Raw genomic sequence first — 26,793 nt, 5'->3', positions numbered from 1 at the left:
CCGTCTGGTGCTCGAAGGCAGGCTTGTGCACGCTCCAGCAATCGGGTAGAGCTGTGGGGTTTTCAAGCAGCAGCTGCGCTTGCCAACTAGGTGTGGTCCAGAGACCAATTACAACCTCCGCGTGGTCCCTGGGCTATTAGGGAGCTGCGCACAGGCGATCCCAGGCCAGGCGAGGCATTGGCAACCCTGCCCACCCTCGCTGGTGTCTCTGCCACAGCTCACAGGCTCTGCGGTTGTTGTCAAAGCCCTTGACTTAGGTGGGCTGAGAAAGCAGTACACTAGGGGGTATTCAAGCCCCTTCTTGTCTTGCTTTTCTAAGCACTGCAGATGGAATATCACCAAATAGTTCTTTCCCTAACAAGTTCACACTGAGAGCAGCCCCCTCCTACTCGGAGTCTGGGGACCAGAAGAATCACTGAACAACATTCACTTATGACTGTCCAAGTATAGCAAAAGCTGCTGTCTTAAAAAGCCTGCAACAGCGAGCATGCGTGTGAGAGCCACAAGCTCCAGAGTGCTTGAGTCTAATTTGTACAGTTTAGCAGTTCAGAGACTCATGATACAAGCATCTTCCCAATATACCTACTTCACCTTCTCCAAATAGGAGGCAAGTGGTGCCAGTCAAGATTTCAGCAAACAAAAAGCCTGTTTCACAGATGTAACAACGGAAAGAAAGCACAAACTTTATGCTGCTTCTGGCTATTTTGCTTTTTGTAATAGTTAAAGAATACTTTTCTGACCCTTTAAAAAAGCAGGCAGCGTGGACATCAACCCTTTTATCAACATCATCATCCAGAAGCAAATGGCTCCCTAATCCGATCAGGCTCTCTCATTATCAAATCACTGCCTCAGCCGCAGCCTGGCTGAAAACAGGAGCAGAGCATTACCCAGCTGCTCAGGAAGCCTGCTGGAGTAATTGCTCCCCTAGAGAACCGGTCATCCAAGGGGCCTCTGTGTCCTGCAGTCACAGGGAAGAAAGTGAGGATGAGCTGTATACCTTTATACCTCATCCGACTCCACAGCTAACAAAGAAAAAACACCTGTTACAATAGGCCTGATTCTGTGCCCTCTTCACTCTTGTACCCTTCAAATGTGTATCCCAAGGCAGGTATGGGTTCTAGCCTTTGCAGCCTCTAGTCACCACCCAGTCTGGGTCATTCTGTAACAGCGGAGTAACTGAAACTACACTATGTGGCGTGAAGTTCAAATGAATCCATTTTGAAGTAAGAGGATCAGAGAAATTTTCCATTACTGCTTTTTTCATCGATTGTTGCCTGACAAAAAGGTATCCTCTATTTTCTACATCATCTTTAAGCTATGCTGTCGGAGGTTGAATTGTGTCCCACAAAATACATGTTAAAGCCCTAACCCTAATATCTGTGAATGCAACCTTATTTGGAAATAGGGTCTTTGCAGATGTAAGTTAAGTTGGGTTCCAGTTAAGACACTAGATTAGGGTGGGCCCTAAGTCCAACCACTGGTGTCCTTATAAGACACAGAGAGAACGCACGTGAAGAAGGCTCAGAGGAGAACACCACGTAATGATGGAGGCAGAGACTGCAGTTATACACGTGTAAGTCCAGGGACGCTGAGGATTGCTGGCAATGACCTGAAGCTAAGAGAGACGCATGACACAGATTATTCCTCAGAGTCTCCAGTAGAAACCACCCTACCAACACCTTGATTTCAGACTTGCCCCCAAAGAGATCTGGTGGTACAACGGTTAAAGCATTCAGCTGCAAACCGAAAGGTTGGCAGTTTGAACCCACCAGTGGCTCCGAGGGAGAAAAGGCCTGGCGATCTGCTCCTGTAAAGGTTACAGCCTTGGAAACCCTACGGAACTGTTCTACTCTGTCCTACAGGGTCGCTATGAGTTGGAATTGACTCAACGACATATAACAACTGTAGCCTCCAAAAGTATGAGAGAATAAATTTCTGTTTTAAGCCACCCAGTTTGTGGTAATTTGTTATGGCAGCCCTAGGAAATAAATGCCCTGACTGAATATATCAGGCTCCGAGCGTCATTCACAGTCTGAAGAAGATGGTCTACATGACTTCTACATTTCTCTGCCTTGCCGTCTTTATCACAGCACCTCTTCCTGTCTGCTTTAGACACCCAGTTCATTTCGGTATTTTTTAAAAAAGTATTTTCTTCTTCTATGCAGCTCTGCTGAATACAAATGCATCCTCCTGGTAACAGGCTTATCTTTAATGCACAATCAAGAACAACAGGAGACAGGCCAGCAGGTCATATTAATCATACTTCCAGTGAGGACAGGGCTAGAAAGGAAGAGGAAGACACCAAGCTCGCCACCAGTTAATGTGCTGTTTTCAATCCTTCCTCTTTTAACCATTACTCTCTTGCTTTTAACCCAGTTAAAACTACAGTTCAGATACTTATTCTCTGTTGGCTAAAATTTCAAACGATATAGTAAGACACAAAACATTGTCCATGTAGACATCTTTATTAAGGGGACTGTGGGTATAGTAGAACTGTCTACCCAACCAGACAAAAGGCCAGACAAGATGTAAACAATCCGCCTTCTCCAAGAATAAATATACCATTCACATATCCTCTCTCAGTAAGAGTATACTCCCGAGACAAAGAGCGCTTCAAGTATTAAATGAACTTACACAATGGAGTGTAATGTTTAATTATCCAAAGGTTTCTGTTTGCATACCAACCAAGCAATTGATGTTTTCAAGTCTTCTGCTGAACCCATTTTTACGAGCTGACCTTGCTATGCTCTGAGCAAGCAAGCATAGAGTCACAAGTGAATGCAGACACATGAGACTACAACTGCATGTCTGTTCACAGGACAAAAGCCCCAGCCAAGGAGACTTGACCAGACTTGAACTGAATCCCAGGAGCCAAAAACATTGAAGAAAAAGTTGGATTTCATTCTCTAAGGCAGCTGTGGCTGACAACTGCTGGGGCTGGAAGGTATAAACTAATCTCCCTGGGATAACAAGTACCAGAGAAAGGATTTTCTATAACAGGAATAGTTTTCTTTAAGACATTTTCAAATATTGAATGTCAAGCAAGCAAATTAATTCCATGAGAGACAAAGCTTTTAAATATTACCTCTTCCACTCTTCATTCATATATTAAAACTCATTGCTGTCAAGTCCATTCCAACTCATGGCAACCCCATGCATTACAGAGCAGAATTGCTTCATAGGATTTTTTGGCTATAATCTTTATGGAAGCGGGTTGTCAGGCCTTTCTTCCACAGTGCCACTGGAGGGTTCAAACTGCCAACCTTTAGGTTAGTAGTTGAGTGCAAATCACTTATGCAGCCCAGAGACCTGCTAAAGAGATTTTTAAATAACAGGATTTCTGTTTCACACGTAACACAATGTTGTTGTTAGGTATACCGTCGAGTATGTTCTCACACACAGTGACCTTGTGTACAACAGAACAAAACATTGCCCAGCCCTGCACCTTTCTGTACCCAACAGAAATCCACTGAGGAAAAAAAACTAGTGGTTACTAATTAATAAGAGGAACTGCACCTAAGAAAGGACACTGACTTGGTCTCCTAGCAAAGCGGGGAACCTCAGTCCCTTGCCCAGCACTAATTTAGCTGGAGACCTAGGGAAGGACCCTTGACTGCTCCCGACAATGGGATGCGGGATAGAAGGCAGACAGGGAAGATGCACACATCTCCAACTTCTTGATCAACACCCTGCTCCTCTCCGCCACAGCCTAACAGTGGCACTGGATACCAAGATCATTGGCTAGCTGTGCTGGGGGGCCAAGGTTACTAGGGACTAAAACAGAGCTGGGTGTTTTCAAGCAAAACAGATCCATGAAGTTGAGTATGAACGGCCGCAGACTGCTAGAGAAGCCCATGTGGGCAATTACCACAGAGACAGAACGTCAAGAAGCCGAAGAAGCAAGAGTCACTGCTGCCCGAAGTGGGCCTGGCTGGGGGCTGGGACCCACGACAGGCAGAGAGGGATACTGAAACCTCAACAGAGGCACCTACCACAGAAACTGCTTCAAGTTGATAATGTGTGCGCTAACAGTCTTTGAATGGTTAAATTACCAGAAAGTAGCTCCCCAATGAAAGAGCCCTGGTGGTGCAGTGGTTAGTGCTCAGCTGCTAACTGACAGGTCAGCAGTTCTAACCCACCAGCTGCTCTGAGGGGGAAAGCTGTGGCAGTCTGCTCCTGCAAAGATCTACAACCTTGTAAACCCTGTGGGGGCAGTTCTACTCTGTCCTATAGGGTTGCTATGAGTTGGAATGACTCGATGGCAATGAGTTTGGTTTGGTTTTTGGTTTCAATGTAAAACACCTTTAACAGGTATGGAACTACACAGATTTACCTTATGAGATCACAAACTTTGTTTTTATTAGAAAAGCTCCCCCAAAACTCTTGCTTCATAAGAAGCAAGAGAAAACAAAACTTGCCTTAAAGAGCAGGTAAGACAGAGACTGGAGACACGAAATATAAAGTCCCATAGCTCTGCAGGGAAGAAAAAGGATCTCAGCCCAATGATAACATTAGCCCTAGCCCCAGGGACACCTGTTATTGTCGTTGAGTAAGACATACCTTGTAGAAATACAGCACTCTTTATCGGGGGTGAGACTTTTCACATCTATTTTCATTCTTAGTGCCTCAGTCCTTGCCGTCTTAAGAACTGGCCCAACTTACGTGGCCCTGTGGGCTATATCCCCGCTGTCCTCAATGCATTTCCAGAGACTTCTAATGAGGGTCCTGAATTAAGAAAATTCAAAACTGGTGCTTCTTCTACCCAACTTGAGTCTCCTCTATGCTTCTTTCTCCAAAATATTAGGAACAGAAAAGAGAAACAGAAAGGAGAAAATAGCAGTATAATTTAAGAAGCTGACCCCAAAGTAAACTCTGTATTCTTCCGTTTTTCTCCCATGTGGCTTGCTTCACTTCCTTTCAGCAACTTCTTCAAAGCGCTGGCTTATTCTGCAGCTCACTTGTTAAGTCTGCTTGGAACACTCTAGATGGGCTTTTCCATTAGCGACTCTACCCAACTGGTTCCATTCATTAGTTTCGTGGTGGCGATTACATACTCGGTCCCTCCATCCTCCAGCTGGGAGAGAAACCGCAGAGCGGCAATTTCCGCATAGGTCACACCCCCGAGGAAAAAGATCAGAGTGACTCGGTTTTCTCCTGGTTGACCTGAAATGGAAGGAAACCTTTCAGATTTCAACATCGTTTATGGTTGGTGATTTTCTTCCCACTTCTTAAAAAATCTTTTCATTAAAAAAAAAAAACCAATAAAAAGAAGCGTCTTGGGGCAGACATCATTTCACTGGAAACTCAGTCGATCTCCTGTGTCTTCTAACTACTGAAATCCTCAACCCAGAGGCTGAAAGCTGCTACTCCTGGGGGAGTGATACGGTTCGAGTGCTCACAATACACACAGGCACGTAACAGAAGAGGTATACTGGCCTAGGACTCCTAAGAGCTTTACAAATGTATTCTACAAAGCAACTGCCTAAGATATGCAAGCCAGCCTTATCTGCAGATCCCGGCGAGACTCACGTTTCTTTTGCAGTCCAGTGGGCAGTGGCTGCCGCTCCTCAAAGTGGGGTCCTGGGAGGATGCGGAGCACCTCCTCGATGCTCCGCCAGCCGGGCCGGGAGAGCAGCTGGGCCAGCCGCACGCTGAGAGGGGCATAGCCGCTGTACACGTAGGATATGTCCGTGGGATTCTGTCACATAAGGAGAGGACGAAGGCCTGGGATAAAGGGACACAGCGCCACCTCATCGCGGCCTTTTGCGTACGCTAAAATCATTTGGTTTGGCTTTGAAAGGTAGAAACACAGACCCCCAATGTCCTCCTCTAATCCACCCCAGCTGGGCTTGATTTTTAGTGGCCAATAAAAGCCACCTGAAGTTTTTCCAGGTTCTGAAGATGAAAAATTGTTACTTGGTTTGGCAAAAAGTATCAAAGTATCACATATTAAAAACCAACAACAAAAAAAACAGCTGCCATTTGTCGAGGATTGAATTGTGTCCCCAAAATGTGTACCAATTTGACTAGGCCATGATTCCCAGCATTGTGTGATTTCCACCATTTTGTCATCTGATGTGATTTCCTGTGTGTGTTGTAAATCGTATTACTATGATGTTAATGAGATGGATTTCCGGCAGTTGTGTTGATGAGATCTACAAAATTAGATAATGTCTTAAGCCAATCTCTTTTAAGATATAAAAAAGAGAAACGAGCAGAGAGAGTAGGTAGGGGAACCTCATATCACTAAGAAAGCAGCGCGTGTCCTTTGGACCCGGGGTCCCTGTGCCTGAGAAGCTCCTAGACCAGGGGAAGATCGATGACAAGGGCCGTCCTTCAGAGCCAACAGAGGGAGAAAGCCCTCCCCTGGAGCTGACACCCTGAATTTATGAGAGAATAAACTTCTCTTTGTTAAAGCCTTGTGCTTTTTCTGTTATAGAAGCCATAGAAGTTGATTCCAACTCATGATGACCCTGTGTGCTGGAGTAGAACTGTGCTCCACAGGGTTTTCGATGACTGATTTTTCAGAAACCGATCACCAGGCCTTTCTTCCAAGGTGCCTCTGGGTAGACTTGAACTTCCAACTTTAGGTTAGCAGCTGAGTGTGCTAACTGTTTACACCACCCAGGATCTATCAGGTATTATGGGACGTATAAACTACAGGAAACTTCTTAGAGGGTAAGCTGGCATTCTCTAGCTGAGTAACAATGCACATAACCTTTGAACCCAGTAATTCTACTTTTAGGTATTTATCCTACAGAGGTGCTTGGAGACCAAAGCACAAACATATGAACTGCAACACTATACGTAACAGCAAAAGACTTGAAACAACCTGAATTTCCTTCAAGAGGAATCTGTTACATCACAAAATACATACAAAAAAATAAAATAGGTACATCCTCAAAACAGACCACTATGAAGCAAGTGAAAAGAGTGTGGTATCCCAGAAGGGTCCGGGAGATGCGGTATTCAGTGGTGGGGACAGGAAGGTCAGATGGAAGACTGGCACAGTGAGGAGAGCTCTACTATCATGTACATTATACGACACAGAAATGAAGTCCTGGTGACCTATTTCCAGAATCAGCCAACAAAAACCCTGCGGAGCACAACGGTACGATCCACAACCCATCACGGGGATGGTACAGGACTGGGCAGTGTTTGGTCTGCCGTACATGGGATCACTGTAAGTCAGGGGCCACCTCGATGGCAGCTAACCAACATTTTCCCATTGGGGAGAAAAATCCATTTTTGCTACCGGTAGAGGACATTGTTCAGTTACGAGCTTTTGTTGCAAGAAAAAGCCTAATAAAGTCCTCTATGAAATACTAAAAAAAGAATTCAAAAATAACTTTAGAAAGATTAAAACAGACAATAAATGTAAAGCTACGTGTGCCCTACTATGGAGACCAACGGTACAGAATAGATACCATTTGTGTAAAAAAGGCAGGTGGGGGGGTGTGGCGGAAGTACAGCCACATAGTGTCAAATGTTTGTATATACAGAGAACCCTTCTAGGAGGACAGAAGAGAAACTGATTACAAGGTTTGCCTCTGGGGCAAAACGGCTAAGATGTGGAAGGAAACATACTTGACTTTTTACCACACAGGCGGGAAGCCCTGCCTGCTCCCTCCCCCCTCGCCCCGCCCGACACTCCTGCCCTTCTCCACAGTGCCCTGTGCCCAGGGGGCAGACCTGAAGGCTCTATTCCATCATGGTCCTGTGCCTCAGTTTGGGTTTGGCCAGTGGAAGGCCCCAGAGGGAAACTGGAGGGTGGGTAGCAGCATGAGGGCCAGGTTTCTATAGCCCTGTTTTTCTCCCTGAGACATCGATAGAAGCTACCTGTGTCCCTCATCTGAAGAGATGGCCTCACACATAGCTCTTCTCTCCAGGCTCCTGAACAGGCTCCTTGCCTTCAGGTGGTAAGGCCTCCCCCCGGAACTACGACTTCTAGGCTCCCCACCCCTGCCCACATCTTTATTGAACTCTCCTCAAACTACCCAGTCTGAAGGCGCCGTCTGCTTCCTGCCGGAAACAACACACGAAGACAACGCTTTTCCAAAAACATCAGAAATTATCTATAGAAAGTAAGGCCCAGTGTGGAGAGTACGGCTGCTCCATTGCAGTTTTGAGGCTGTGACCTTTTAGAAACAGATCGCCAGCTCTGTCTTCCAAGGCACCTCTAGTTTGAGCTGCCAACCTTTCAGCCAGTAGTAGAATGCTTAACCGTTTGCACCTCCTAGGGTCTGGCCCTATTTTGTCATTGAGGTTGTGTCGTTTGGCTGATTCCAACTCATAGCGACCCTACAGAACAGAGTAGAACTGCCCCGTAGGGTTTTCTAGGCTGAAATCTTTTTTGAGAGGAGTGGCTGGTGGGTTTGACCCACCAACCATTCGGTTAGCAGCCAAGTGCTTGACTACTGAGCCACCAGGGCTCCTTTATGTTGTCATATAAAACCATTAATCAGTAATTAAACTGAGTTGAAGGGGTGGAGAGTGTCTTACTTGTTCATTAACATCATCCATCCAGAGCCGTAACGTTTTCCGAATAGTCGGGTAGTTGTTCCTGCCCCCCGTCTGTGGTCTCAGCAGTCCCGCCTTCTCTAGGTTGTACAAGGTCAATATGTGTTCATAGCCGTAGGTCTGCAAGACAATGGCCTTGATGTCAGATCAGGAAGAGGGTTTCCGCTATTTTCTATAAAGAGCACTTCCAACAAATCCATTTGGTTTTTTCTCCAGGGCAGGTTGCCAAAGTCCAGGCAATGGCTGTGATGGGCACAGGGGACAAGAAGAAGGGCGAAAGTTATGTAAAAATTGCTTGCCCGTTACAATTAATCCAGCTCAGCGATTCAAAGAGACTTTAAAATGTCATTTAAATCAGAATTTATGGAACCAACATGAGTGAACATCAAGTAAATCTTCCTGTTGCCATTGAGTTGATTCCAAGTCATAGCAACTCTATAGGACTCAGTAGAACTGTCCCATCGGGTTTCTGAGGAGCAGCTGGTGGAATCGAACTGCCGACCTTTTGGTTAGCAGCAGAGCTCTTACAATGGACCACCATAGCTCCAAGTAAGTTATATTATAGTCATATATGGGACATAATCATAAAAAAAGAATGAGGCAGATTTATGCATCCTGCTAAGAAAAATCTTCCGGATATAGTCTTAAGGGCAAGAGGAAAGTAATTACAGAACGCTATGTAGAGTAGATGGAAACCCTGGTGGCATAGTGGTTAAGTGCTACGGCTGCTGACCAAAAGGTCGGCAGTTCAAATCCACCAGGCGCTCCTTGGAAACTCTATGGGGCAGCTCTACTCTGTCTCGTAGGGTTACTATCAGTAGGAATGGACTGGACAGCAACAGGTTTTCGTGCTCTGATGTAGAATAGAATTTTATTTCTGTTAAGAAATAACAGAAGATAAGGTACATGACAATAGCCACCACCTGTATATATAACACCATCTGTGTCCTGGATACTGCTCTAAGCACTTTACACACATTAACTCAGAAACTCTCATACAACCCCTGAGACAGGTTACACTATCATTTCCATTTTTTTTCCAAATTTGCAAAAAGTTCTCTTTTTCTCTCGCCTAGCATCTGGCTAAGTGCTAATCCCAAACTACCTGGATTTTACCCCTGGCGCTACCCCTTACTAGCAGGGTGACCGTGGGCACATTATATAACTACCCTGGCCTCAGTGTTTTCATCCATGAAACAGGGATCACACCAGCACCTAAGTACAGGAGAGCTGTGAGGACGAAATAAATGCGATACCCCTACAGCTCCTTCCCACAGAGCCTGACACAGACAGAAAGCTCAGTAAACATTAGCTACTGTTATCATTACACAGAATGAGAGACACAGTCAACAAGGATAAATTCCAAGAACAATTCCTCCAGGTGTTTAAAGACTAAAATGACGGCAGTAACAATATATCAAAACAGTAGCTTCGTGAAGTACTTTTAAAAAAGATGTCCTCCATGGCACCACTTTTTACAATAGCCAAAAGGTAGGAACAACCTAAATGTCCATCAACAGATGAAGGGATGAACACAATGCAGTGTACCCACAGAATGGAATACTTCTCAGCCATGAAGAGAAGTGAAGTTGTGATACATGCCATGACACGGATGAACCTTGAAAATATTACGCCGTGCAGAAGAAGGCAGACAAAAAAAGACACACGTTGTATGATCCCACTTGTATGAAATATCCAGAAGAGGCAAAAGCATCGAGACCAAAGTACATTAGTGGTTACCTGGGGTGGGAGAGAGGCAGGTATTAAAAAGGAAAAGAAAACAAGCAAAAAGATGTGTCCTCCTTGGCAAATTAGTAATTTGAAAATATACTGACCTGGAGAATTTCTCTTTTGTAATAGTCCAAAACTTTCTGTTTGAGTCCACTGTTACACACGGACTGGAGGCAAACGAGCCTCAATACCTTGATCAAGGGGTGCTTTTGGGCAATACAATCCTCAATGTAATTGTTGACCTAGAAACAAAGAATAGACTTGTGCTAAGTGTCTGGTTTGGGGACTGAAAGGCAACACTTTATAGTTACTATTATTTTTCAAAGTCAAATGAAGGCCACGTGTGGGAAAATGGCTCATGCTTTTTTCATTTTCTGAGCTCTGGTGCTGGTGATACAAGGGTTAAGCGCTTCGCTACGGACAGAAAGGTGGGCAGTTCAAACTCACCCAGCAGCTCCGCTGGAGAAAAGACCTGGCGATCTGCTCCCGTGAAGATTACAGCCTAGAAAGCCCTGTGGGGCGGTTCTACCCTGTCACATGGGGCCACTATGAATCACGTCAATTGAAGTGATGGCACACAACAACAACAACCCCGTCCTGAACAGGGAGCTCCTCCAGCCTACCCCCTAGTCTCGATCCCCCCACACAAACACACCAGCAATCGGGCCAGGCCACAGGAGCATGCGGCCAGCGAGGCAAGCCAGTGGCTGCCCCGACATGTCTGTCTCTATGGGAAACCTCCCGAACGGCTCCCACATGTTCTGGGCTTGGGTGACCCAGCATATTCTAATAATCTCAGCAATTTCTCTAACATAAAGTTACAGGGCTTTTTTTCAGAAGTTGGGAATTTTTATAAATTTAATGATTTTAAATGTATTATTAGAGTTTCAAAGGGTTATATGACAAACTCTCTCAACAAGCAAATACCTGAATTAATCTATTATAGTCCTTAAAGATCTTTGGTATCAGGGCTGGCTCCTGTCTCTGTGCTATCACAGGAATTACCTTGCAGAAAGTTATATTATACCTATACATACCCAGTGCCAGTGCCATTGAGTCGATTCCGACATAAGTTATATATATACTTGTTACTTGATAAAAGTCTCTATTTTCACATTTTATATTTGCTCTGAAAAATATTTAGGCAAGGCACGGGAACCAAAGCAACTGCTTTGGGTTACAATCTTACATTTGCTAAACCAGTGTTATTTGTTGTAACAGCTCTACCGTTCACATACCTTATCGGTGTCTATTCCAGACATAAACTCTTGCTCCACTGTTAACTTATCAAAGAAGTCTTCAGAAGCTAAAATCCAATTAGCAAATTTGCAAGTTAGACATTAAATCAATGTGGATTTACCTGAGTGGGGTGCTTATTCATACACTATTATACACAAGAATGTGATTCAGAAACAAAACATGCAGAAAAGCAAGCAAGCAAAAGTTCAAACCATCACCTGCAGAGAATTTTCCAGGAAGCGTGAACAGCCCATAAGCCCTGAACTCCTAGGTGACGTTCAGGTACGGCCAATGGCTATAGCCCTCTGCCGTGCTGTCAGGTCTCAGAAATTGGCAAAATGAGCCTCAGTATTAGTGCAAGCTCATTTCCCAAGAGCATTTCATTTCTGTCATCAGATTCAATCTCGTCTCAATTTCTCCTTCTATTCATGTGCAACCCGAGGACTGAGTTCCCCACACTGTGCTCCAGCTAAGATGTAAAGTACACCTCACAGAACTGGGCCCTGAACGGTCTCCTCAGCTCTTACAGTCTCCTGTTTTAACGAGCTGGCATCTGGTTTCGCATATACATTCCGAGCTCCTTCCAAAAACTCAACACATGTTCTCTGTAACAATTCTGCAAAAAGGTGTCAAATGGAAAAAAATCCCCAAACAACCCAGAAACATCGCATCGCACCCTGGGTGGTGTAAACAGGGAACATCCTGGCTGTTAAGGCTGGAGGTTCAAGTCCACCCACAGGTGCCCCAGAAGAAAGGTGTGGTGATCTACTTCAGAAAAGTCGGCCACTGACAATCTCATGGGGCCTGGGGAACCTTAGGGGCAGAGTTCTACTCTGACACACACGGGGGCGTCAGCAGTCAGAGTCAACTCCACAGCGCCTGGCTTTAACAACGAAAAAAAAAAAAGAAAAAAAGCTAGAGTAAGTAAAGTAACCACACCGTATTATGGTGGTAGACTTACGGATGAATTTTCTGATCTACGTTCCAAGTACTTTGCCATACGGTTAAATTATTTTAATAACGAAGAGACTGAGGTAACTCAAAATGCAACTTCTTAAACTACGAACGTGTGTGTATTTCGTTACCGCTAAGAATGATATACCTTACTGAGATGGAACACGCTTTCCCAAGGCGGCGTCACGGTGCCCACGCGCGAGGTGCTGGACACTGTATGTCCAACCCCGGAAGGAGAGAACCACTCCGGGGGATACTCACTGGTCACATCTTTGATTAACTCTGCGATCGAGGTGTGGTTTGCCAGGGAGCCCCTTGCTGCCTGCATGTGGGGCAACTGTGAAACAAACTGCTTAATCTCCCCGACAGTTTTCGCGTTGTGCCTCTCCTGAAAGGGATAAAACAGCAGAACCGTCAAGTAGCAAAGAGATTTTATTTCAGAGTGCCTGGCTATTTCTATTGTTCAGGGAATGTGTACATTTCATGTATGTTAAGGTGAAAAGAAGAATGGAATACTAATAAATCAGGCCAAATCCAGTTCCAACATTACACAGAAAAAAGTCAAAATAAGCATATCCCTAAAAGTAGAGAGCTGGTCTACCACACTGTGTTTCAGAGAGCAAAGCCTGAGGCCAACTTTCCTTTCCTAGCCACCAGCTCGTATCTTGTGATCAGTATACCTTGTGGCCATCTGAGTATTTATGGAGGGCCGATCAAAACCAAACCCGTTGCAGTCCAGCAGCTTCTGACTCACAGCGACCCTATCAGTCAGAGGAGAAGCTGCCCATAGGGTTTCCAAGGCTGTAAATCTTTACGGAAGCAGAGAGCCGCAACTTTCTCCCGGGGAGCGGCTGGTGGGTTCCAACTGCCAACCTTTTGGTTAGCAGCCAAGCATGTAACCACTGTGCCACCAGGGCTCCTTTGGTGAAGGACAGTAATAGGTAAATAAAGAAAACTTCTCAATAAAAAAACTAAAAAGAAAACAATACTGTAAGAGGGGATCACGGAACAGCAGAAAGTTTCTTTCTCTGTAACACACAAATCCAGTCTCGCTGCTGCATCGAAAGCTTTAACTACTGTCTGTAAACAAAGTGAACCTCGCTGAGTGATGAGAAAACATTTTTTTCTTATTGCAAAATTTGATGAGTTAAGCCAAAAGTAACTTCAGAAACAGGCAACATTAATCAATGAATGTGATTCCCAAGAAAGGTAAAATTGTGAAGTACATACTCAGCAGAAAGTTAAGTTTTCAAAACCTCCCTCTGTTTCCTTCCAAAGATGAGATATGCAGAGTTTACCACGGTATTGAATTCCCTCGTTTCAGAAATGAGCTCCCCCAGGAATACAGTCCATGAACAGGCAGGAAGAGGCGGGGAGGTGATAATGAAGACACGAATGTAAAAGCTGTCCTGCTGGGGATTTCAAGCTCATTATCACCGGCCGCAGCAGCAGGGTTCCCGGCCACGGTCATGCTGTCTAAACTTGGTGCTTTCACACTGAATGGCAAAGTCTGTTACAGAGGACAGTTTATTTACAGCACAGCTGGCTTCCTCTGCAGTGAGGCAGGAAATAGTTTAAAGGGAGGCAAAACAAAAATTTATGATGAAAGCTTGTAAACAGCAAATACTTTTTTAAAAAAGGGGGCGGGGGAGAAAAACTTAACACACTTTTTTGTCATTGCTCTAGGAAAAAGTTTGAAAAGAAAACCTTGCAGCCTCCAGTAACTGAATTTGCAATTACTTAGGATGAGAAAAGGAGCCCTGGTGGTGCAATGGTTAAGCTCTTGATTGCTAAGTGCAAGGTCAGTGGTTCAAACCCACCAACCGCTCTGCGGGAGAAGAGCTAGTGATCTGCTCCTAAGAAGATTTCAGCCTAGAAAACCGTATGCGGGAGTTCTACTGTGTTGTCTAGGGTCATTATGAGGTGGAATTGACTTGATGGTGGACAAATACAGGATGAGAAAGGTTCCTGGGTGATGCAAAAGGCCTGTGCTTCACTGCTAACCTAAAGGTTAGTGTTTCGAACCCACAGAAGAAAGCCCTGGTGATCTGCTTCCATGAAGACCACTTTATTGAAAACCCTCTAGGGCTCAGTTCTACTCCGACACACATGAGGTCGCCATAGGTTGGAGCGGGTGCAACAGCAACTGGCTTGGTTTGGTAAGATGGGAAAGGGGCGGCTACACTGAAGTCCCACTTCCTGCCTGTACGCTGTGGGGCTCTCGTTTTCCTCGCAGGGTGGGCAGTCCCACCTTGACGACCACCCCGTGTCTCACCTCAAAGGCTGCTGAGATGACCTTTGCCTTCTTGCTCAGCACGGAGCCCACTGCGTTGAAGTTTTTATCTCGGATCTCGGCGTAGAGTTCCTCTGCAGAATTCAGCTGCAGCTTCTTGGCTTCGGTGGGAAGATCCTTACCGCTATCACCCTGCTTCTTTGGTGTGAATTTCTCCGGAGGTAACTTCACATAACCTGAACGACAGTGGGAGGGAAAAAAGTTCTGCGTGTGATTACTGGGAGAACTAATCAAGAAAAGGCCCAGGCAGGCACAGAGCAGAACTGGCCAGCTCAGAAGTGAATCTCAGATGGGCTAGAAACAAAACAAAATACTGTGTATGGCACCGAGCTTTTGATTTTCCCATAGTCGAAGTATAGAATGCAATGCCTGCGTAATATTAGTATCATTATTCTAATTTTCTTATGTAGGAAGAAAAGCCTGGCAGTCTGCTTCCGGAACCTCAGCCAACAAAAACCCTACGGATCACAAGGGCCAGATTTGCAACTGATCATGGAGATAGCCCAGAACTGGGCAACATTTAATTCTGTTGTGCATGAGGTCACCTGAGGTGGAGGTCAACTGGATGGCAGCTAACAACAACAAAAACTATTTTCTCATGAGGCACTTGTATAGATCACTCAGCAATGCCCAATTCCTAAACTTACTCAGGGACTGGGTCACTTTTCCACTCAAAGAACTACAAAGGTCTCCCCACTGCCCTCCAGTGATTTTCAAACTGTCGGCCATGTCTGGTTAAGGGACCATGAAATGAATCTGGTGGGTTGCAGTCAACATTACAAATAAAACAGAACAAAAACGACAGCAAAAATAGAATGGAAAACACCAAAGTACATCACATGAAGCCTGCGTGGGTGTTTTTTTTTAATTAAACTTTTTGTTTTCACAAAAGAAAGAAATAAATTGGATTCATCAAAATTAAAAACGTTTGTGCTTCAAAGGACACTGTATCAAGACAGGGGAAAGAATCCATAGAATGAGAGAAAATACTGGCAAATCACATACCTCATAAAGGTCTAGCAACCAAGAGTCAGAAAAGTTCTGTGTGTTGCCAAATTGCTTTTTAAAGCATTTCTATTAACCTATACTTTGAAATCATCATTAGAAAATCAATCTTTAAATAATGCTTAAGTATGCAACATAAAAACGGAGCCCTGGTGGCGCAGTGGTTAAGAGCTTGGCTGCTAATCAAAAGGTCAGCTGTTCGAATCCACCAGCCGCTCCTTGGAAACCCTATGGGGCAGCTCTACCCTGTCCTATAGGGTTGCTATGAGTTGGAATTGACTCGACGGCAATGGGTTTGGTTTGGTTTTTTACTTACTGTTCTGAATGCCATAAATTTCGTCAATGAGCCCTTCGTACGTAAGCTGAGTAGCCAGAGGTGTCAATAAGTCCACATTTCGATCGAGCAACAAGAGATTATCAAACACAGGAAATATTGAATTTTGGCTTCCTGTAAACTCTCTCTTCATCCTGATCATCATATTGGCCACTTGCTGGAAACAAAACATTGGATCAGGTGGGGCCCTCCTGGGAACTAGCAGATTTTAAGATTCGGCTAAAAACAGAAAGACAATTCAAAAAGTAAAAAAAAGGAGAAAAGCCGTGGAATGACTGACAAGGAATAAACAGTGACTGGAAAGCATTTGCTGCTGGTCACCCATCCCAACACTTACACTCTAGCCAAGGGCAGCCACCATTTCCCAACAAGCCATAAAATCAGGTGTTGGTTCATAAATGGTTTCCCACTCCCTCCCCCTTCTGGGGGACAAGGGGCCCTTCCTTGACCCCCAGAAGATGCCTGTCCTTCTCACCCGTGCACACTCCCCCTTCCCGAAGATCTGGGGGATGGTCCCGTACAGGGCCTGCAGGGTCATCAGCCCCTTTGCCGCGTGGTAGAGGCTCGTCTGGTCACTCTCCAGGTAGCACTCCTGCAGAGGAAAGGCAGGTTACCCACAGGTCAGTGGATAGCCAATGCCTGGTGCCTGCAAGGGGCCTGCCTCGGCTCCCAGCGCTGGGAGGTGGGAAGCTGGGCCTCGAATCCATTTACACAGCTGTTTGTCTAAGACACAGCTCTGCAGTCAGGTGCAGTGCGGGGAGCCATCGACTCTCCTGGAGCAGAGCTGGGGACTCTGGGGAACTCAGAGCTGGGGACTCTCAGAGGAAGGTGCTCACCCATTATGCCAGCTCAGTTCATCAGCTTTTGACTAAAACACTGATTAATAAAGACTTACTTTGGGGAATGGGGTCTCTCATTCATGGTGGTGAGTGTAAACTTGGGTAGGACAAATGCTAATATCCACTAACATGGAAATGCACTTATATTTTTGACTCCATCGTATCACTCAACCACACAACCACACCTTGTACAAAGGATGAAATGGATGTTACATATGCTGAATTTTATATATACGAATGAGGTCCCCAATATACTGAGCACTGCTATTGAACATTCAGCTGAGCAGAAGCCTAATTTTCACATTGTCATGGATTGAATTGTGCCCCACCCTCCCCACCAAATAAGTATCAACTTGGCTAGGCCATGATTTCCAGTGTTGTGTGCTTGTCCTCCATTTTGTGATCTGATGCAATCATCCTACGTATTGTAAATCCTAATCTCTGCCTGTGGTTGATGAGGCAAGATCAGGCTATGTTAAAGAGGATTAGGGTGGGATGTAACACCCTTAATTGGGTCACAGCCCTGATTCAGTGTAAGGGGAGTTTCCCAATGTAAGAGGAGTGGCCTGCATCACCTTTTATCTTACAAGAGATAAAAGGAGAGTGAAGCAAGCAGAGAGAGGGACCTCATTACCACCACGAAAGAAGAGCCAGGAGTGGAGCGCATCCTTTGGACCCGGGGTCCCTATGCTAAGAAGCTCCTACACCCTGGGGAAGACTCCATGCCAAGACACATGGAGATCTCCAAGGAACACTGGCCCTACAGATGATGAAAGGAGACAAAGACCTTCCCCTAGGGCAGACGGAGAGACAGAAAACCTTCCCCTAGAGGTGGTGCCCTGAATTCGGACTTCTAGCCTCCTAAATTGTGAAAGAATACGTTTCTGTTTGTTAAAGCCATCCACTTGTGGTATTTCTCCTACAGCAGCACGAGATAACTAAGATACACATTTTGTACAGTAAGATGACGGAGATGGTCACATTCATGCCCTGAAGGCACAGCAAGGTCCAGATGTGCCGACTGGTACCAAGAAACACGACATTATGCCCATCATTTAAAAACACACAAATAACCCACCCCTGGAACTATTACCCCGAAGAAGTCTTGAAACCTTGAACCGAAACTATCCCCTGAAGTCATCTTTGAACCAAGTAATAGTTTACCTAATAAGAAAAGAATGTCTGCATTAAGCAGTATACTTTTTTAAAGAATTATCTATGTCATCTAATTGACCACAGGAACTCAAAAGGATAGATGAGAAGCTTAGAGGGACAGTAAGTTTGTGTCAGTGATGGTGAAATCATTGGGAAAAGGTTGAGAAAGATGGCACAACTTGAAAAGTGTAACCAGTGTCACTGAATTGTACACAAAGAAATTGCCGAAGTGGTGTTATGTTTTGTTGGGTATATTTTTACCCCCCAAAATTTTTCATTTAAAAAAAAAAATACACGAAGAAGTAAAATTGCCTCAACTCCATCATAAACTGGGGTTGCAATTAACATAAGGTTAGAGCTCTTAGCTTTACCATTCAGGCAAAATTCTTGATTTCTAAATTTAATCTTAAGCAAATGTACAAAGCTAAAGCCTTGAAATTCTCCACAGAAAATAACACTGCATTTCTTTGCAAATGATGAGTAAAATAAATAGGGAAGTCTCTCCTCTGGACAGGTTTTACCATGCCAGGACAAGTTTCCCTCTGCTGTTACCAATTCACATTAATTACACAGATGTGGATTAATTATATATAAGTGCACCGTCATAGAAAGATGTGTGATCAAGCAAGCAGAGCAAAATGTTAATTACAGGATCTAAGCGGTGGGTATATGGATGTTCATGGCATAATTCTTTCATCTTCTCTGTGTTTGAAATTCTTCATAGAAAATGCTGGGGAGAAATCTGTACATTATTGGATGAGATGTAATACAAGGAAACCAAAAACTCAGAACACAAAAGAATGGTGGAGAAGCTCTCTCACTTATACTATTAGGCAGTGGGAACCCCAAAACAACTTTTTTAAGGTGGCAATCAGTGTAACAGCGTATCGGGGAAGAAAAGGTATCAAATAATGTTACATACTATGCTAGTGGATCTCGAGAGTTCCAGGCCAGCAAGTTCAGTGTCACAAAACCGCAAATCAAAAAAGGAAATACTGATAAATTTGATTACACTAAACACACAAACACAACAACAACAAAAACCACCATTAGCAAAGTCAAAAGGTAAATGGACAAGGAGAGTGAAAAACAGCCTATGGATACACTTGCTCACGTGCAAAGTGATCTCCGTGTGAGGCTAATCACGGTAGCGCTGCTTCAAACAATATAGGATTAGAAACGCTGAAATGCCCTTCAAAGGGGGCTGGTTTAATAAAGTATGGTGGGTTCATCCCAACAATGGTGTGCTATGTAGTCTTAAATGAGAATAAGGAAGCATTTTCATATGATATAGTATTAAGAGAATAAAGCATACAGCATGTGCTAACATTTGTATAAGGAGCCCTGGTGGTGCAATGGTTAAGCTCTCAACTGCTAACCAAAAGGTTGACGGTTCAAACCAGCCAGCGATGCCGAGAGAAAAGGACCTGGTGATTTACTTCTGTAAAGATTACAGCCCGAAAAACCTTATGGGATAGTTCTACTCCCTCACACCGGGCTGCCATGAGTTGGAATCGACTTGACAGCAGCCAACTGTAACAACCATTGACATAAAAGCGGGAAGGGTTTTATGTACATATATACACGTGCTGTACCTGCACCAAGCATCTCTGAAAAAATAAGTGTGTCGGTAGTTGTCATTGCTTCTGGGAGGGAACTGGTGAACAGGACTGGGGTCTCCCTCCCTTTCTACTGCAAGAACTTACCATGTGCGTGGAGTACTTTTACAAACCATTTTTAAATTATTCTTTTTAAAGACAAAGTAACACTCTTACAAGAGACAGTGTTTCTTGAAATAAAGATGGTACCTACAACAAATATGTAAAATTACATTTGTAAAAAATCTTTCAGAACCGGAGGCCAGAGATATGCACATTTGTTAATAAGTACAGTATTTTTACTCAGATAACACCCATGTGATACTTTTTTTGCCAACGGTGCCCTCCCACCTGCGAGGTATTTTCATAAATGCCATATGCTAATTTTTTTATGTGTTGCTGTAAAAAAAATTAATATTGCGTGCATATATCGCTGTTGGAAAAAAACATATAATACGTGCATTATTTGCGTAAAAATATGGTGTATATACTGGAAAGAAAATCACTGGGGAAAGAATAGTGCTGGAAAAACTAGCTATCTATATGGAGAAAAAATTAGCTCCTTACATCACACCACACAAACATACTCCACACACAAACACACCATTAGGCTGGATGAAAGACCTGAGTATGAAAAGCAAAACTTGACAACTTTTAAGAGAAAATATAAGATTTTCTATGCCTTCAGGGTGGAGAAGGATTTACTAAGATTCAAGAAGCACAAGCTGAAAGAAAACAAATTGATACATTTAAATACTTTAAGTTGGAGAACTCACACTCTGCAATTTTAAAACTTAATAAAAAGATACAGTAATCAAGACAATGTGATATAGGCATAAGGACAGTTATACAGATCAATGGACTAGGATTGAGAATCCAGAAATAAACCCTTCCATACATGGTTAACTGATTTTTGACAAGGGTACCAAGAAAATTCAATGAGGAAAAGAGCCTTCTCAACAAATGGCGCTGGGAAACCAGACATCCACACGTAAAAGAATGAAGTTGGACCCTTACTTCACACCATACACAAAAATTAATCAAAATGGATCAGAGACCTAAATGTAAATTCTTAGACAAAAACAAAACAGTAAACCTTTATAACCTTGGATTAGGCAAAAGTTTCTCAGAAATGACAATAAAAGCACAATTGAAAAAAAAAAAAAAATTGGACATATCAGAATTAAAAACTTTTGTGCTTCCAAGGAGACTATCAGGAAAAATGAAGCGACAACCCACAGAATGAGAGAAAATATTTGCAAATCATGTCTGTTTTAGGAACTTGTATCTGATTTGTTCCTGCAAAGATTAAAACCAAACCCATGGCTGTCGAGTCGATTCCTACTCATAGCAACCCTATAGGACAGAGTAGAACTGCTCCGTAGGGTTTCCATGGCTGTAAATCTTTATGGGACCAAACTCCAACATCTTTCTCTCATAGAGCAGATGGCGGGTTTGAACCACCAACCTTTCTGTTGGCAGCCAAGAAAACCCTTTGGGGCAGTTCTACATTGTCACATGGAGCCATTATAAGTCAAAATCTACTCGAGGGCACCTAACAACAGCATATAAAAGGAATTCCTTAAAAAGGAAAAAAATATGGGCAAGAAAATGGACAAGCAATTTGCTGAAGAGAAAATCTTAAACGTCAACACGTGAAGAGAGGCAGAGCTTCACTCGAAATCATGGAAGTACAAAGGGCAGCAATGTGGTGACACTATTTCATACTCATGGATTGGGCTAAAATTAAAGTCTGATGTTGAAAAGAAATGCCAAACTTACTTTGAACGCACTCTCCGATTCCATGGACAAGAGATCCCCATCAAAGGGAATGAGATCGAGGCTATATTCCTCCCTGTGAATAAAGGATCCCAAAACACCCAGATCCTTCAGCCGCTGTTCACACAGTAAGCTGCGGCGTGGCACAAACAGAATATGGAAATCTCTCGCTGGGCCACGTCTGTCTTCGCTAGAAAGGAAGGAACACATTAGCTTATGAGCTCCATAGAGTCAGAGACAATTTTGCTCACTTTACCCCCAGGCCTAACCCTCTGCCTGGCATAAGCAGGTACTAAGCAAATGCTGGTTACATAAACACACTGACTGCCAGGACCCTATGGTTCCACTTGCTGTCATGTTTGTTGGTTTGCTTTTCTGGCAGGAAAGCAGCACTAATTCATAGCCAGTGTTTTGTGATGCATCTTCTGGCTTTCTCTTAAACTATTTATGACACATTAAAGCTCTCAGGTTCGTTGAGGCAGGTTATCCGTGTCTTGTTGAAAACAAATGGTTCTTTGGCCAAACCAATATAGCAACATGGAGCCCTAAGTTAAAACACAAGGTCACCGTGTCCTCCCATTTCTACTCTCCTGGACAGTGGATTTCCCCAAATAACCCACAAGCTTGTGGAGTTTTAGGGGCCAGATCAATCAATGGGACCATGAGTGCAATCTGGGCTGTGAGTACTTCCTCTATAGATTGGAGGCTACATTAAATTTTAATCAGTCCTTGCTTATTTTGCTTATGAAATTCAAGCACACTATGTTCGACATATTAAAAAATAATGATTATAGGTTTTTTGCTTGTTTGCTTGTTTTTTTTTTTTTGTTTTCTTGCTTTATTTTTTACTATTGTATTTTGGGTGAAGGTTTACAGAACAAACTAGTTTCATAGTAAACAATTAGTATACATGTTTTGTGACACTGGTTACCAACTCCACGACATGTCAACAGTCTCCCCTTCTCGACCTTGGGTTCCCCATTACCAGCTTTCCTGTCCCCTCCTGCCTCTCCTCCTTGCCCCTGGGCTGGTGTGTCCCTTTAGTTTCATTTTGTTTTATGGGCTTGTCTAATCTTTGGCTGAAAGGTGAACCTCAGGAATGACTTCATTACTGAGCTAAAAGGTTGTCTGGAGGCCATACTCTCGGGGTTTCTCCAGTCTCTGCCAAACCAGTAAGTCTGGTCTTTTTTTGTGAGTTAGCATTTTGTTCTACATTTTTCTCCAGCTCTGTCTGGGACCCTCTGTTGTGATCCCTGTCATAGTAGTTGGTGGTGGTAGTTGGGCACCATCTAGTTATACTAGGCTCAGTCTGGTGGAGGCTGTGGTAGTTGTAGTTATTAGTCTTTCTCTTGTGTCTTTGGTTTTCTTTATTCTCCCTTGTTCCCAACAGGTTGAGACCAGTGGAGTATCTCAGATGGCCACTCACAACCTTTTAAGACCCCAGATGCTACTCACCAAAGTAGGATGTAGAACATTTTCTTCATAAACTATGTCATGCTTGTTTTTTTTTTTTTTTTTTTTAACAAGCATCTTTTCTACTGTCAGAGTACCTGGGTGGTGCAAATGGTTATGTGCTTGGCTACTAACCAAAAAGTTGGTGATTTGAACCCACACAGAGGTGCCTCAGAAAAAAGACCGTACAATCTACTTCTAAAAGGTCACAGCCATGAAAACCCTATGGAGTGCAGTTCTACTCTTACACATACGGGGCTGCCAATGAGTCACCTCAATGGTAACTGGTTTCTAATGATACAAGTCCTAAAAGAATGGGGTTATATGATGATCCCCCTCCAACTGCTTGGACTTCTCAGATCTACCATCTCCTGTCTTCCATTCTTCCATTCCTGGCCCAGTTTTCCAAAAGGTCACCTTCCAGTGCACTGGGTGGTGGGGAAGGGTTTGCAACAGAAGGACCAGTCTTTCTGGAACCAAACAGAAGCTCGGAGATACCTGAGCACATTTTCTGCAATTATATCCATCAATTCTAGCCTGGGTCTGACAAAAAAAATAATGTTCTTGACATCAGCTGCCGGCAAACGGCTTCCTTTAAGTGTGAACATTTTTTCCACTTCATGTTCCTAGGGAAACAGAGACACAACAGGTGAACATAAACCTGGAATGTACCTTTCACTTCCAGACTGAGACACAAAGACTCCCAGACAATCCAATGCACATTAATACTTTATCATCAAATTAGGTCCCTCATAGCCCAATGTGTAAAGGACCAAGTATCAGGATAAAGCCACTGCTACTGTATCCGCATTCAAAGGGCTCTCAGGGGATAAGCTATCAAAGATACTGGGTAATCATCAGGTAATGTAACACCAGCAATTCCGCGAGAATCAAGCTCCCTACAGAATCATCCACAAAGTATTAACAACACCTTAGTATCAATGCTTACAAGGAACAAACAGTGGCTTTCATTGCAAGCCAGTTACTTGGAAGATATGTAAAACCCTATCATCCTTGTGAAATTAATGAATCAACAGTCCCCAAACAGCTCATTTACCTTCAGTAGCGAGTACTGTGCAATCAGCCCAAACGGTCCTGTTAGGTACTCATCCCAAACTATTGCCTGAAGGAGGAGAGAAAGATTCTCTTATTATAGCTAATATCAGGAATTTCAACAGTATCAGCAGAAAACAGCAGTCGCACACAATACTAACACTCGCTTCAAACTCTGAATTAATAAAAATTTTAATTGGCTCTGTGACCACATTAATATCCTAAGGGGCTAAAGAAAAATACCACCAGGTGCAAGGGATGATACTGTTGATCACAGGAAACTTAAGAGTTAGTCGCTATCCTGGAAAAAAAAGAAGGAACTATAAAACTATAGATAGCTGTGTATCTATGTGTCATGGTATTAAGGATTAGACTGAACCATATGAAATCACCATGGCACGTTCCATATGGTTCAAAGTAGTATTTTATATATATATCGTATGATCCAATTATATAAAATTAAAACCTCTGATATAGATATTACAAATCTTATTTGAAAAAAAATAGATGCCGTTGAATTGATTCTGACTTATGGCGACTCGTGTGGCCGACTAGAACTGTGCTCCACAGGGTTTTCAGTGGCTCATTTTTTGGAAGCAGGTCATCAGGCCTTTCTTTTGAGGTGACTCTGGATGGACTCGAATCACCAACCTTTTGGTTAGCACAGAAGAGGTAATAAAAATGGCTCAGAAATGTTAGTACATCCAAGGCCATATAACACGTGTGGAAGGGAGTAAGGATTACTATGCAGGTCAATGCTCTGGGCTCCTATGGATATTCCTCTTGCTAAACTCCATCATTTCTTTTGTCTTAATTAAAATTTTTGTTGAAACAATTGTAGAAGATTGTTGTAAGAAATAATAGAGAACAAAAAGACAAACAACTTAATCAAAAAATGGCAGAAAACTTGACTATGCATTTCACTAAAAAGGATATCCAAATGGCCAACAAGTACGTGAAAAGATGCTCAACATCATTAGCCATTAAACCAAAAAAAAAAAAAAGAAAGCCAAGCCCACTGCCGTCGAGTCAATTCTGACTCATAGCAACCTTATAGGACAGAGCAGAACTGCCCCATAGAGTTTCCAAGGAAAGCCTGACGGATTTGAACTGCTGACCACCATGCCACCAGGGTTGCCCATTAGCCATTAGGAAGATGCAAATCAAAACCTCAATAAGATATCACCTCACCCTCATTAGATTAGCTTGGACCAAAAACGGGAAACAACAGGTTTCAGTGAGGTTGTGGAGAAACTGGAGCGCTCATCCATTGTTGGCGGGAATGTAAAATGGTGCAGCCACTGTGGAGAACAGTTTGATGGTTCCTCAAAAAGTCGAAGAGAGAACTACTCTATGATCCAGCAATCCCAATGCTAGGTATATACCCGGAAGGACTGACAGTAGGAATTCAAACAGAAACTTGCACACCAGTGTTCACTGTAGCACTATTCACAAAAGCCGAAAGGTGGAAACAACCTAAACGTCCATCAACAGACAAATGGATAAACAAAATGTGGTCTATCCATACAATGGAATATTACCCAGCAATAAAGAGAAATGAAGTTCTAATGCATGACACAACGTGGATGAACCTTGAAACATTACGTTGAGTGAAGTAAGTTGGTCACAAAAGGACAGAGGCTGTACGATCTCACTTATATAAAATAAACAAACACATGAAAATCAAAGTTTATTAGTGGTTACCCAGCGTGGGAAGAAGCGGGGAAAAGGGGAGTTTTGTTTAAGAAGTATTGAGTTTATGTTAAAGGTGCTGGAATAATTTAGAAAAGGGTTGTGATAAAGCTTGAGTAACATGAAAAATGTAATCAATGTCACTGAATTGTCCATGTGGAGACTTGAATTGACAGTGTTTTGTTATGTGTATTTTCACCACAGTAAAAAATAAATAATAGAGATCCGTTGTACACTCTGCCCAGTTTCCTCCAATGGTAACATTTTGAAAAGCTTTAGTATGTACAGTATCACAACAAGGATACAATCTCATAATCTTAATACAATTTCAGTGCTATTTCATGAGCCTAAACCGAGCTCCTAGGACTCTGTCTACGTTTCTTCTTCTCTCAATGGCTTTTAGTACCCACTCTACCTCTTTGGTGTTTTAAACACCCCAAGACTGGTTTCCGAGTCTCCCCCAGCTCTCGATAAATCCGAAGGAAGAGAGGTCATTACAGTGCTTGAAAACATCCTATAAGGTCCCTGGTCTTCTGGTTCTGACACCCTTGTGAGCTGAATGCTAGTAAAAATCTAACAGGAGAAACAACACTATTTTTTAGGAGTGCCAGGTTTAAACCCCAAATAACTACAACTTGTTTCATAATCTGAGCAGTAAGTAGTAAGATGTTGGTACTTCAGACTTTCGAACGTATGGTTTGGAATGACACGGATGCTCGTCCTAATGAATTTACATCTACATCCTTGGGCCGAGCACACCCATCTGTTCCATGCCTCAACCAGCTCTGTCCCGCGGCGACTGGAGCGCACCTCTCGTAAATGAGCTCACTAAGAGCTGGAATCTCACGGCGCTTTGTTCTGCTGCCACAAAACAACGGCGATGCCACGCCAGCTACGGGCTGTAAGTTCCAGGACCCACGGGCAGGCCCCTGTCCCCGCCTCATCGCTGCCGCCTACCCAGGGACGACCTGGTACACCTGCAGCTCAGGCGGTCAGGCACCGGACTAGGCCAGGCCGGACCGTCCCTCACCTTGCTTCCAGCACACTTGTCCAGGAACTCGCGCAGCTCGCGACGCACCGCCTCGCGCAGAACGTTCAGGTTCACTCGCCCGTAGGACAGGTGCGCCGCCATATTGCCCTGCCGCCCCT

General features: G+C 43.7%; 1 protein-coding gene across 4 annotated transcripts; it reads right to left on the bottom strand.

Annotated features, from left to right (window-relative positions):
- Positions 1-539: 539 nt before the first annotated feature.
- VPS33A (VPS33A core subunit of CORVET and HOPS complexes) lies at positions 540-26,793 on the bottom strand. Of its 4 annotated transcripts, XM_049865897.1 has the most exons (14): positions 26,675-26,793; positions 23,957-24,022; positions 23,398-23,525; positions 21,451-21,637; positions 16,552-16,668; positions 16,059-16,233; positions 14,720-14,913; positions 12,706-12,832; positions 11,490-11,557; positions 10,356-10,493; positions 10,123-10,260; positions 8,503-8,640; positions 5,530-5,698; positions 540-5,163 (listed from the first exon to the last, which is right to left on the bottom strand). In XM_049865897.1, exons 1-14 carry the CDS (start codon positions 26,774-26,776, stop codon positions 4,982-4,984), a joined length of 1,929 nt encoding a protein of 642 aa, XP_049721854.1. In that variant the 5' UTR covers positions 26,777-26,793; the 3' UTR covers positions 540-4,981. The 4 variants fall into 4 exon arrangements, with proteins under 4 accessions (XP_049721854.1, XP_049721855.1, XP_049721856.1 ...); XM_049865898.1 differs by lacking the exon at positions 10,123-10,260 and having other exon boundaries at positions 543-5,163; XM_049865899.1 differs by lacking the exons at positions 540-5,163; positions 5,530-5,698 and having other exon boundaries at positions 8,516-8,763; positions 10,073-10,260.

This window comes from Elephas maximus, chromosome 22, assembly GCF_024166365.1.
Source record: "Elephas maximus indicus isolate mEleMax1 chromosome 22, mEleMax1 primary haplotype, whole genome shotgun sequence".
NCBI classification, from domain to species: Eukaryota; Metazoa; Chordata; class Mammalia; order Proboscidea; family Elephantidae; genus Elephas; species Elephas maximus.
The sequence above is the reverse complement of the archived record's forward strand: the minus strand, read 5'-3'. Positions and strand labels throughout refer to the sequence as shown.